This window comes from Rhinichthys klamathensis, unplaced genomic scaffold (assembly GCF_029890125.1).
Source record: "Rhinichthys klamathensis goyatoka isolate OS25496 unplaced genomic scaffold, OSU_Roscu_1.1 h1tg000422l_1, whole genome shotgun sequence".
Taxonomy (NCBI): Eukaryota; Metazoa; Chordata; class Actinopteri; order Cypriniformes; family Leuciscidae; genus Rhinichthys; species Rhinichthys klamathensis.
The window spans coordinates 1367199-1380472 of record NW_026606920.1 but is presented as its reverse complement, the minus strand read 5'-3'; the positions used below and the strand labels follow the sequence as shown (position 1 = coordinate 1380472).

Below are 13274 nucleotides of genomic sequence, written 5' to 3'. Positions count from 1 at the left end.
TAAAATGATTAATATAATTAAAAAAAATATATTTTAACAATATTTTTCCGAAAAACTTTTGCATATTGCCTTAATTGTTAAATATAATGTAAACCTATTTTAATATGTAATTATAAGGCTATTTGTTGCTTTTACTTCTATTATTAAAGTATAGTAAGAAAAACTAACAATAAAGTATACTACCGGTATATATTATCTTTTAAAATATTTAAAGTTAGCTACTAAAGGTAAGCCACATTACAACTAAGTTTTTTTCTGTATCATTATTGTCCTATTAAAATTAAAAACATTTTTACAGTGCAGTAAAGTAAAAATAGTTACATACAAGAAAGCTTTAATAAATTTCATGAAAGATTCAACAGTAGAACAAATAATTTTCTAGTATGGACAGACTGTTTCTGCTGTTCTCCCCGGTGACTCTGCGTCATGACCGTTAGGTGGCGTAACGTGGCATAATTTTGGTCGCCTCCAAGATTTTGACACGAGGAAGAGCGTTTTCCGCCTAAGGCGGGGTCACCGTCTCTGTTGGCAAAGTTTGGCTGCTGAGACTGAGAGCGGTCGGCAAGATCAACATAAGTAGATCGAGTATAAATCCCGAATCGTCCGTTTTCCATCGCTTGCAGCCGCGGGAGCGTACAGTGTCGCGTGCGGCTGACGTGATCTGACTGCAGTCATGTCCGAGGACCCGAGCTCTCAACCTTGGTCTATCGACAAGGATGACTATGAGCTACAGGAGGTGATCGGTGAGCTAACCCATCACACATCAGCATCTAGATCACATAAATGGTAGAATAAAGGAGAGTAAGACATATGTGTTAAGATCTCTTGGGCCCAGATGGTCTGTGTTATTCCAGATCTCCATCAGTAATTGAGTCATCGCGCCTGGAAGATGTTCAGTCTGTGTTAGCCATGCTAGCTAGCCACCCGACATGCCAGCGGATTGTAATGCTTGCAGACAATGGCTGATTTACTGATTGATTTGAGGATATGACATATGGGGTGGTTAAAGAAACATTACAATTGACAACTTGCTTGCTGGCTAGTTTGGTGTCAAACTGATACATATAACGTTCATGTTTTCTAGATGAAAGTTTGACGTATTATGGGAACACTTTAACTAACTAGTTAACTTCTGATCACATAACCAGAGCTGATTTTCTTGTCCTGGGACGTTTAATTTGGTTTTTTTCGGTTTTCCTTTGGCAGAGGAAGTTGTCATTAAGCAGAAGGATAGAGACATATGAAAATGAATTGTTTAAATAGAAGTTTAGAATATTCTGAAATTAAGACATTTAAAACACCAGTTCATTTTTTACATCATCTGTTTGCATTGGCATCGGGGCACAATTTAATAAACACCCCATTATATTGGTTAAAAAAAGGTTTCAATAGCTAATTTCATTTATGCAGTGAGGATACTGTGACTATCTGTCATCTTCTCTAACATTTCGTTAGTATCTTATTTTATACGCATTAAGTGTTTTGGTTATATCACTAAATTTGCTATTTTTTTACTGTTATATAGGGAGTGGAGCAACAGCTGTGGTCCAGGCGGCATATTGCAAACCCAGGAAGGAGAAGGTGGCCATTAAACGCATCAATCTTGAGAAATGCCAGACCAGCATGGATGAGCTCCTGGTAATGTCTGCTTACTGCTCATAAAATAAGACAAACAGTGTTTGATTAGGATGAAGTCTCAGTTTAAACTGGTTATTTGTGGATGGTAGTTTAGTTGTCTCGCTCACTTTAGAAGCATAATGTGGATTGGACTAAAATCAATCTTTCCCACTATTACAGCATGTTAGGTTTTCAAGTTATCAGATAAAAATATACTGTACCTGTATGTATGCTATGTATATATTAGGGGTGGTTAATCGGTCTGATTTCCCGATTCGATTCGATTACGATTATTGAAGTCCCGATTCGATTACAGTCGATTTTCGATTATTAACGATTCTCGATTAGCGATTAGCGATTATTGATTTTCCATTTCACAACAGTAAACGAAAATACACTACAAAGTGTTTGCAGTATTAAAAAAAGTCAGCTGCTGAATTACTTAACTCTTTTATTGAGTAACAACAACTCAAAGCACTTTCTGTGTCATGTAGTTATAACTTCAGAATTATTTGTATGTAGCTTATGTTCTATAGAACACAGAAATGAATACATCACATTGTGTTGTGACTCATCAAGTTGAACTAAACAATAACAAATAAATGAAAGGCTTATTTCCTTTAGGAAGTAGATCAGAACCAACATACTGTAGAAATTGGACAATTTTCTTCTAGAAAGACAAGGTGTTGTAGCAAGCAACGCTCGTTAGGCCGGAGACACACTGGCTGCGTGGCGTGAGCGTGGCGTTTCTGTTGCGTGTCAGCTGCGTCGTGTTTTCTGTGTCTTTGCACACCAGAAACGTGTCTGCTGCTAGGTGACATAGAGGGACAGTCTACATTTGGGTTAGCGGTGTGTTAATCCTTACTACAACAATTTCAACTCTTAACTTTACGACAACAATTTCAACTGTTATCACACATCTTCCAAAATCCGAAAAATAGGGAAGTGGGCTGTCTGTTTATTTCAATAACATTTACAAATTTTGTGTAGCTTTAAAGAGCCTATATTTAGCCTGATGGTGGACCGTCACTCAGAAGACACACTATGTTGTTATTGTAGCTTATTATCATTATATCCTCTTGAGGCTCAGAACGTTTTTTTCAAAAGTTTTTTTTCTCTTTTTCATGTAATCACATTGTTAAGAGCATAAGAAACAAATGAAAAAAAAAAGAGATATTTTATTCATATGTTATGCTATGACCTCTGTAGTGAACACCAGGACTCGATTGTTTAAAAAATAAAAATGACATAAATTTGTATATAGGCAAAAATAATGGCAATATTTGAAAATCGATTATTATTATTATTATTTGTTTAAATTACATTGATATCTGAATTTATATCAAAACCTAGACTTTCAAACATCAAAATGTAATTTATTAATATGTATTCGTGTACAAAATGACATATAAACATCGTTTCCTATTCTATTTTGCCTGGAAACGCTTCCAACACGCTTGCGTGTCGCGTGAAAAATAGGCGTCGGTTCTATTTCTAGCATGCACGCGTTTTCCGCGCGGCTCATGCAGGCAGTGTGCAAGCTCTAACCTGTTAACATGGGAGCCGAAATAAAAACGGACACACCACGCAGCTGAGACGCCGCCACGCAGCCAGTGTGTCTCCGGCACACCTGCTCTCACTCGCTCTGGCTGCCGTTACACGCGCTTGCGGAACTGGGCGCGTTCATGACGTTCAACTTCCGGTATAACATTTTTTACAAAATAAAATAATGCAAATTTTTTTTTTATATATATATAATAAAAAATCGATTTTTGAAAATGTAATAATCGATTCATACTCGTCCATAACATAATCGCGATTAATCAATAATCGATTTTTTTCACCACCCCTAGTATATATATATATTTGGCGACTTTATGATAGAAATGCTACAGCCCACTGTAATTTCTCGAAAAAGAATATGTGGACGTCAAAACATGCAAACTCAGAGCGAGGGTTTAACTTTTATTTTGAAATCGCGATGAACAGTTTGCATATTTAGAAACATATTGATGTATTCTGTTGTTTTGGCGTAGGTTTATACATTTTTTGCCTTACAAATCTGATGAAATGCCACACATTACGTTCCCAGATGAATGTTATAAGCTATTCAAACTCGAAGCATATGCAGAGATGGAGTTTGAGACACTTCACGTATGTAAATGTTATCAGTTCATGTGGAGCAGCATTTACTGTGAACAGAGCCTTCCTGAGACGCACGCAACATACACACATGTAAATAAAGCGCATATTAAACCCGCGGGGCATATACTATATGCTTTTGTGAATTCACAATAGCACTATCCTATTGTTTTCTTCCACTTCCAGTATTTTGCTGGTTTGGCCTACTCGACACGGGTAAATTGCAGTTGAGGATTTTTTAAATTGAGTACTCGAATTTAATCAAGGAATCGTGACAGCCCTAATATATATTTATATAAAATGTATATCCTATATTATATATATTTTTATTCCTGAGTTTACACAGAATCTTTGCATTATGTAAATAATCTTTTAACAAAAATAGATGGGATAGGTTGAGACAAACTCCACAAAAATACTAATACTAAATCAATTTTGTTTTCTCCAAGCACAAATGACTGTCAGTTTTAGAAAAATTATGCAATGTACATCTGCTTCAGGGTCTGTTCTGTTCAACTCGGTTAATGATTCAGGGTCATGTGCAAGGCAACCACATGTCTGTCTATCAGGGGAGGATTAAACTGGCACAGACACAAGGAAAGACTTTTCTGGTTTGTGATTAAATTATCAGAGTTAGAATGTCCTATGAGACGGGACTATTTACCGAATGTCTGGGTTCTTTTTTTTCTTTAAGTTCTGTTGCATAAAAGTCATCAATGGCCTTGAAGTAATTTGAGGTTGTAGTTGAGCAGTCAGGAGCAATGGGACCTTTTGTTTGCAGATACTTACCATTATATATAGATTTAAACAGTTCTGCTTCCTAACATTTTTTTTTCTCCTTTATTTTTTTAGAAAGAGATCCAGGCAATGAGCCAGTGCCATCACCCAAATATTGTGTCTTATTACACCTCCTTTGTGGTCAAGGATGAGCTTTGGCTGGTCATGAAGTTGCTCAGTGGTGGTGAGTTAGTTAATTGTTTAAATGCATGTCTTGAATAAATAAAGACAAAAAGAAAGTTATTAATTGGTCTTTTAAAAAAATAAAGTACTGCATAATACAGTATCCTTCCACTTGCGTCTGTTTTCAGGCTCAGTTCTGGATTTTATTAAGTACATCATTTCTAAAGGGGAGCACAAATCGGGTGTCATGGATGAGTCCAGCATTGCCACCATACTAAAAGAGGTGCTAGAAGGTCTCGATTATCTGCACAAAAATGGTCAGATTCACAGGTAAATGTATATGCCATGGTTTGGTTATATAATTACGTTTATGTGTGGTTTCCATTCTTAATTTTGTTGAGTCATCAAGCAGCACACTGATCTGTATTTCTCTCGGTACAGAGATGTGAAGGCTGGAAATATTCTTTTAGGAGAGGACGGCTCTGTTCAAATTGCAGGTGGAGTTTCACTCTCAATACAATCTTTTTTTCTTTCAATGATTATTGACAGTTACGTAGCATAATAGTACAAGTTAAGTATAATATATATATATTTTTTGTGATTTCAAAGGATTGCTGAATATTCTTGTTTGCATATGCTGTTAGATTGCCTTCATAGTGTTTATTTACTCTATGCGCAGCGGAATGTTATACTTGGAGGGAAAAAGTGTTTTCTTTTTTCATTAAGCAAACAGAAAAAAGGCGAGATATTATTCGATTGGCCTGTCAAAGTCTGTAAATGGCCTCTAGATGCTCTTTTCCTGGACTAGAAATGTTCAGATTTGATCAGAGGTGGTGCTTGGCCTGAAATAACATAATGCAGTGATCTTGGATCAGATGATTGATAGTTTTGTTGTCTTTTTGTTGTCTGTGAAGACTTTGGTGTCAGTGCCTTTTTAGCAACTGGTGGAGACATGACTAGAAACAAAGTGAGGAAGACATTTGTAGGAACTCCATGCTGGATGGCCCCTGAGGTGATGGAGCAGGTTAGTGTTGTCCCGGCTGTTCCTACTTTGCCTTTCATACATTTTGGAAACTGAATAGCTTTGTAATGAGAGAATTAAAATGAGTTTACCCCCTCGCAGGTTAGGGGTTATGATTTCAAAGCTGATATCTGGAGTTTTGGGATCACAGCTATTGAGTTGGCAACTGGGGCTGCTCCATATCACAAATATCCTCCAATGAAGGTGAGCAGCAATTCACTGTTTGCGTTCAGTTGATGGAGAATCTGCTGCTATGAAACCTGCCAATAGAGTGCTGCAGAAATGAGTCGGCATTTTAGACTTCCAGTTTCATCAACCTGAAGTCAGTGGGGTTTTTTTGAACGAGTTTTTGCTTAAATGCCTGAAATAAGGTTGGTGTTAAACACAAGCTCAAAGTATTTTCATGTTTTATTTTATGACAAAATACATCAGTAATATCCTCTCATTGTTTTTTTTAAGCTTTTATGTCTTGAAAAGGGTGGTTGCTAACAAGTGGCTAAATGGGACCATAGAAGGACGTTAAGCGTTCTCACGCTGAGCTAGAAAACTCACTATTCTACTTTTATAGTCTTTTGTTAACCTGTAAGCTTAAGAGTTGTAAGCTTAGTGGTGATGACTTTAAAGTCATGCTAGTCATGTTGTAGTTTACTTTAGCTTTAGCTTCTTAGTTCTGACAATTGTATTTAGGCTTCAAAATTAATTTGTGAAGATTAGATGAACAACTTGTAAGATACAAATTTTGTCAGGGAACCAGGGTAATGCTAACTTACAGTAAAACATCATCTCTGCACTACTCTATAGCAACAATCATTCAAGTCATTCAGCCTATGGTTGCTTAATGTTTTTGTCTATACTTTTTCCACAGTAATGATTTGTCTTGATTTTTTCCACACTTTTTTTGGTTTAGGTTCTCATGTTAACTCTGCAGAATGACCCTCCGTGTCTAGAGACTGGAGTTACAGATAAAGAAATGGTTAAAAAATATGGTAAATCCTTTCGGAAGATGATCTCCTTGTGCCTCCAGAAGGATCCAGAAAAACGGTTGTGCATTTATTTCCCAAAGTTAAAAAATTCTGTGTTCGATTATGGCATTATGGTCAGAAAAACTTTAGTTTTTTCTTATTATTAAAATTCAGCTTTCTTCAACAGGCCTACAGCTGCTGAACTTTTAAAACACAAGTTCTTCACAAAAGCCAAGGTAAGATACTGTAACCCAAAGTTGCAAATTTTCAGAGAATGACTAGAGTAGTTAAATTTTACATTCCCATAGTCTGGTAATCTAAGTTCACAAATGTGTATTCCATTTTACGTAATTGCTGCTTCCAGCGGGTCAGTTATTATTTAGATTGGCTACAGTCATTGTCGCCTGAACGTTCTCAAATCACTTGTCCAGCATGGCTGGTTTACTGTAACAAATACTCAGGATTAGAGTTTCTAAAGGCCATTTCCTGCTCATGGGATACATGCCATATTGTAACAAATACAGTGCTGCCTCAGCAGACTTTCTTTCCTAGCGGCTCAGTGGCAGTAAACAGGGCGGCCTGTACGGCACTGCAGTGCTGCATTACGACCCACAGAGGATGCTGTCTCTGCGGATAGTCTCAAATGTCTTTTTTTACAATAGTGGACCTTGAGTTCAGTTTTTTACCAATTTATTAAGCATCTACAATTATTTATAATAATAATGTGAATGGTTATATTTATAACTAATTTTTCCTACAATTCCTTCACAGAACAACGAATACTTGAATGAAAAATTGCTGGAGAGGGCGCCAACAATAGGAGAGAGATCAAGGAAGGTGGGTGACAAATTTACTGACCGAATATGATGTATAAATAATGACTTGAGAATAGAAGTTGTGCTTTACGCAGTTTTGTGCATGTAAATATATGTGTGAATAGGTGCGGAGGGTTCCGGGTTCCAGTGGTCGGCTCCATAAGACTGAGGATGGAGAGTGGGAATGGAGTGATGATGAGCTGGATATGGAGAGTGAGGAAGGGAAGGCAGCAGTGGCCGCTTTACGGGTAGATGCTTGTCTGCTACACCATTACCTAATGGCTGTTTTAATCTAGTCTGTGGATTTGGATAAAGCATGTTTTAAGTCTTTGAATTGTCTTTTCTTAGTCACCCAGAGTAAAGGAGGAGGCTGTGCAAAATGCAGAGGTGAGAGTTTGCTTCTGCTTCTTACTTTCTGAATTACTCCACAACCATTCTCATGAAAATCTTGTTTCTGCTTCTTTCAAAGATCTTTCCAGCGGATCCATTAAGCTTCCTGCAGCCAGTCGCTGCAGGACAGTCTGAAGTCCTACGTGTTGCAGATGGCACTGCCACAATATCAGTGTCCTCTGCAGGCTCCCAGGTGAGCTCTACTGTATTAAGTTCCTTCTGTGACAATAGTATCAGCAGTAAGCTTGACCTTACAAGTGCTCTTGGTTTATAATTTAGTTCAAATTTTTTTAGATACTGAAATTGTATCCCTACAGGCTGTTGGCGCACCTACTATGACAGGGCAGGACTCAGCCAAAATCCCCATCAGCCTGGTCCTAAGATTAAGGTATTTTAACATTATAGTGACTGATGATGACTATCAATGGATCAGCAGGTTAGACGTAACCATACCGTTTGAGGACAGTTAGTAAAGTTGTTTCACAGGGTTGTGTTGGCACACTCATTCTTTTTACATCATATAAAAATACAAGCAGTTATCCCAGTAACTTTATAGTAAGATGTTTGGATGAAACTGCTATAATTGCTTTTTTTTTAAATGGCAATAAAAATATTTCAGTTCATCACTCAGAAATAGAAAGGTTTTTAGAGCGTCGGTGATGAGTTTATGGCAAGTGCCTTGCAGTGTTAAGTAAAACTATTACAAATATTTTTCGTTAATTGAAATAAAACTAAAATAAAATAAAAAATAAATATTATGTGAATAATTATAGCTTTAAGAACTTAAACAAATCATAGAAATGTTGCTTTGGCAACTAACTAAAATAAAGTTGAATTAGTACTAAAATTACCAAAAAAATCACATTAAAAATTACTAAAACTTAAGATAAAATGAAAACGGATAATATAAAAATAGTCATTTCCAGGTCTGGATGTATGGAAAAATATTTGTGTTTCCAGACTAATGCCCCTATTCAGTTTTCTAAAAATATAAAATTAAGAATTTCTAAAAATAAATGTATCATACAAGCAGTGTTTTCATCATTTCGTCATGCGAAACTATTTGTCTTTACAATAAGCGAGTCTCATTTGAACGAATGTGCTTGTGCTACTCAAACCAGCAACTGATGAAGGAGCAAATGGTCACTTAATCAGACTGTACTTTACTGTTTGGTGATCATGCAACATTACATTTACAGTATCAAACCGATGTGTCAGAGGTGAGGTTTCAAAGTGTTTAAGGTTTCTTATCATATAAGCGCATTTTATCACTTTGAGAAAACCAACAGAAAAATATATTTAGAGATGACTATTATATACCAAATATAATCCTGAAAATAATGCTGTAAAAGCCATTTATGTTAAATATTAGGGGTGGAACGGTACATGTATTCGTACCGAACCGAAACGGTACGGGCGTCACGGTTCGGTGCACGAATTTACACGGAGAATACACGGTATAAAAATAAATAAAACTCGCGTAAAAATTAATTAATGTAATGCGGAACTACTGTTAGATACGCGGGTTCTTTAGGGACACATAATCTGTACCATCGGCTTAGCTCTGAACGCGCGTTCACTTCAAACGTTGGCTTTATACGCGCGTCATATTCGCTTTGAACTAGCGTCGAACTAGACGCGATAGACGCGAATTTAACGCTCTATTCGGGTTTGGTGTGACCGCATAATGAACAGGCTGCGATGTCAAGATTGCAATGCTGGAGTGTGTGTGTGTGAGAGAGAGAGAGGCGCGGCCGCGATTGAACAGTGGACATAAAAAACATACTCCGTCATTTTGTTCATACAGATCATTAAACCAGCAAAGTGTTTACTTATATTTGTGTACACTCGCAATAAAACACAACATTGTGCTTTTGTCACACTGTAAACTCTTGTCAAACTGTAACCTACAACTGTCACCCAACCAAAATCTCTCTCTCTCTCTCTCTCTCTCTCTCTCTCTCTCTCTCTCTCTCTCTCTCTCTCTCTCTCTCTCTCTCTCTCTCTCTCTCTCTCTCTCTCTCTCTCTCTCTCTCTCTCACTCACACACACACACACACACACACTCACACTCACACACACACACACACACACACACTGTTTTAAAAGCAAAACATATTTATCCAACTACATTTCAAAACAGTCTGTGGGTCCCATCTTTTGGACATTCATCGCATTGGTTTTCATTTCTTGTCCTCGGAGCACTAATCTTACACATTCTACATTGATTAAAAAAGAAAATCGAATGCGTTATTAATGGTAGTATTATTTTATACAGAAATCAATTATTTATAATTCAGATGAGAATAATGTTACATTGTTAATTAATAATGTTAATTAAAATTAAGGAAAACAAATATATTTATCTGAAATATAGCAAATTAATTTTAAATTAATTCAGGTACAATTACCAAACATATCGCAAGGTCTTTTTGTCTTTTTATTAATTTAATTAATAAACGAATTATATAAAACTATTGTCAGTGCACTACAAATAAACTGGTTCTATGCCTTTATTAATAAAACTTATTTTAAAAATACAATGCCTTCTGCATTTTTGTTTTGCTTTTCCCTCCATTGTACCGAAATCGTACCGAACCGTGATGTCTGAACCGAGGTATGAACCGAACCGTGACTTCTGTGTACCGTTCCACCCCTATTAAATATGGTCTGAAATATTTGAAAGGTTTGGAATTTTTTTTAAATGGACAATGTGTTGGAACCCTGAATTCAAAATATTAATACTTTAATAGTAAATAAAATACAAAATGCCTTTAACTAGTTAAGCTGAGTTTTTGCATTTTGTTTTGCAACAGGAACACAAAGAAAGAGCTAAACGATATCAGATTTGAGTTCATGCCGGGGAGAGGTTTGTGACGTTTACTGATCGCTTTAATGAAGTGTCCGTCTGCTTCCTCCTAATCTGTAATCTCACATATATTGACAAATTGTAATCTTGATCAAAAAGCTAGTGAAATGTGTCACATTTAATTCCTCTCTATCCAGACACAGCTGATGGAGTGTCTCAAGAGCTTGTGTCTGCAGGACTAGTTGACGGAAGAGATTTAGTTATTGGTGAGTTTGTTTAAATTGCTGCTTGACACTAAAGATACAAATGTTAAAAATAAGAAGTGTTTTTAACTTATGTATTTTTTTTTTTAGTTGCAGCCAATTTGCAGAAAATCGTTGATGATCCACAAACCAACAAAAATGTCACTTTCAAGCTGGTAAGCTACTCTATTATGTGGTGCGGTGGTCAGTTCTGATTGCTTTACTCGTCGGAGTTGTTTTATATTTGCCACTGTGTTTATCTTTCTCCCGTTTAGGCATCGGGAGTCGACAGCTCTGAAATTCCAGATGACGTTAAACTCATGGGATTTGCTCAGCTGAGTATAAGTTAAAACGGTATTACCAGCAACCAGGATAAAAAAAAAAAAAAAACAGACTTGTTTGCACAACAGTGCATTGTAAATGCTTTCATTGGCCTAAAGAAACCACTACTGCCAAAGAGACAGAAGGAATCTGACACCACATAGGATTAACAAATGTTGAATAGGACTGCATCCAAGTTCTTCACAGGAGCGCACCTCAGATGTTTACAGTATTCATCCATGTTTTGTTTTCTCTGTTGCTTTAAACATTTGCACAATCTGAACCAACTCCTAATACTGGTAGATGTCAAAAGAAGAATGCCTTACTTTCGATAGTACTACTGAATTTACAACTGTAGGTAGACAGTAGCTGTGGATCTCATCTGTGAAATGAATAAGTGACTGTGTGTGCATGCAGCTGTGTACCTCCTCAATGGAGGCTTTAGGGCAGGATTGTCATTTCGAAAGCATTTAAGGGTGCATGTTGGACCGCCTATAAAGTCAGCTGTTCAGTACACCCATCTGCAATGTGGTCCGTCATTTGGGAGCGATAAATATTGTACGGTTTTACACTTTAACCAGTAAACATGGGAGCCACGTCACTCAGACATGATGCTTCACTGTTACACCTGTGCACTGCACCTCACAGTTACACATTTCAGCTGCTCTCTCACTATCGGGATACATTCCAATCGTTTTGCATGGGCTAATGCCAGACTGCATGAATGATTTTTGACTTAAGATATGCTGGTCATTTTGCGCTCATTTAACTTTGCTGAATGGGCTTTCCATGAAATCAAGGTGCAAGAGAGATGAGATATTGAGCTTTAAAAAAAAAACATGAAGTAGAATTTGAGAGTTTTTCATCAAATTGATCTATTTCCCAATATGCTGTTCTTTCAGAAAACAATTTAAATTGTGCATTTGGCTTTATATTAGAAAAGGGTATATGTAATTTTGTGGATTGAGCATAATGTTACATTACAAGTTTCATACATGCATATCTATTAAGTATAGTGGCAGCTGTTTGAATAGTGTTACAGAACTAGATAATTTTTTTGAAGGATATACCAGTGCTTGCAAGGCAGTAAATTAATATCATTAACATTTTGGGTGAAATCAATTCATCGACGGCATTAAAATGTTTTCATATTCAATCAGAGATTTTGAACTAAATTTAACATTTCTGAAGCTATAAACTATATATAAATCTAAATGCACAGCACACATGAAAATCAAAGTCGGAATGGAGTCTACATGAAACTGAATTGCAGTAATGTGTATAGAAAAATGACTTTCAATACATTGCTGGCCTTGCAAGCACTGTTGATGAAGTGAAGACCAGTCAAGCCTGGGACTGACCAGCAACAAACTAAAGAAAAGTGACTTTAATGCAGTCTAAGTGATATTGGCAATATAATTTGTGGGCCTGTATTTGTGTGTCTGTAAATATTTAAGTCCATTACACTTGCTTATATCATTTGTCTCAGCTATAGACTGATGTCTGATTCCATGTGTATATATAGGCAGAAAATGTGTTCACATGCAACTGGTATTTTATTCGCTTTTAAAAACAGATTTTTTTTTTATACCTTTTTGCTGAACTTTTACTAGGTTTATTATTATAATTGTTATTTTTACTGAGGTTCTACATTTCACCCCATTTTATTTTCAAATTTTTCCAGTTTATTTCTCTCCTTGGCTTCCAACAAACAGTTCATTTTAAGATGGTTTCAAAACCGATTAATTTTAGACATGGTCAGTGATTCATTTGCTGTCACTTTCTTACATGCGTGTATGTGCAAATGACTGTTGATCTATTATTATTTTTAAGTATTTAGTGTGAATACAACAATGAATGTGGGTGGGGCATCTTAAGTACTTGATAAAAAAACATGTAAATAATCAAATTGGTGTTGTTTATATATAATATAAACGGTATACATACCGTTCACAGTTGGCCTTTCTATGGACTCGATGCGGTGGTTTGTCTTATGTCTTGTTGGCTTCTCTGTGTTTGCAGTCCTAAGACACTTCCCTCAAAGGATTTCATTTC

The 13274-nt window shown here is 36.4% G+C and overlaps 1 protein-coding gene across 1 annotated transcript; it reads left to right on the top strand.

Moving 5' to 3' along the window:
- The first annotated feature begins 458 nt into the window (after positions 1 to 458).
- oxsr1a (oxidative stress responsive kinase 1a) lies at positions 459 to 11290 on the top strand. Its single transcript, XM_056235499.1, has 18 exons — positions 459 to 743; positions 1526 to 1638; positions 4612 to 4720; positions 4848 to 4989; positions 5101 to 5156; positions 5574 to 5683; positions 5783 to 5884; positions 6588 to 6721; positions 6830 to 6878; positions 7414 to 7479; positions 7583 to 7705; positions 7806 to 7844; positions 7927 to 8040; positions 8165 to 8235; positions 10664 to 10716; positions 10854 to 10922; positions 11010 to 11074; positions 11174 to 11290. The coding sequence occupies exons 1-18, from the start codon at positions 674 to 676 to the stop codon at positions 11246 to 11248; spliced, it is 1560 nt and encodes a 519-aa protein (XP_056091474.1). The 5' UTR covers positions 459 to 673; the 3' UTR covers positions 11249 to 11290.
- The last annotated feature ends 1984 nt before the right edge of the window (positions 11291 to 13274 follow it).

What these genes read in the sequence shown, in the direction of transcription:
- oxsr1a (XM_056235499.1), top strand. Translation starts at nt 674, where the DNA reads ATGTCCGAGGACCCGAGCTCTCAACCTTGGTCTATCGACAAGGATGAC. An exon ending in ACAAATATCCTCCAATGAAG is followed by an intron (nt 5,885 to 6,587) that starts GTGAGCAGCAAT and finishes TTTTTGGTTTAG; the next exon opens with GTTCTCATGTTAACTCTGCA. An exon ending in TGTCCTCTGCAGGCTCCCAG is followed by an intron (nt 8,041 to 8,164) that starts GTGAGCTCTACT and finishes GTATCCCTACAG; the next exon opens with GCTGTTGGCGCACCTACTAT.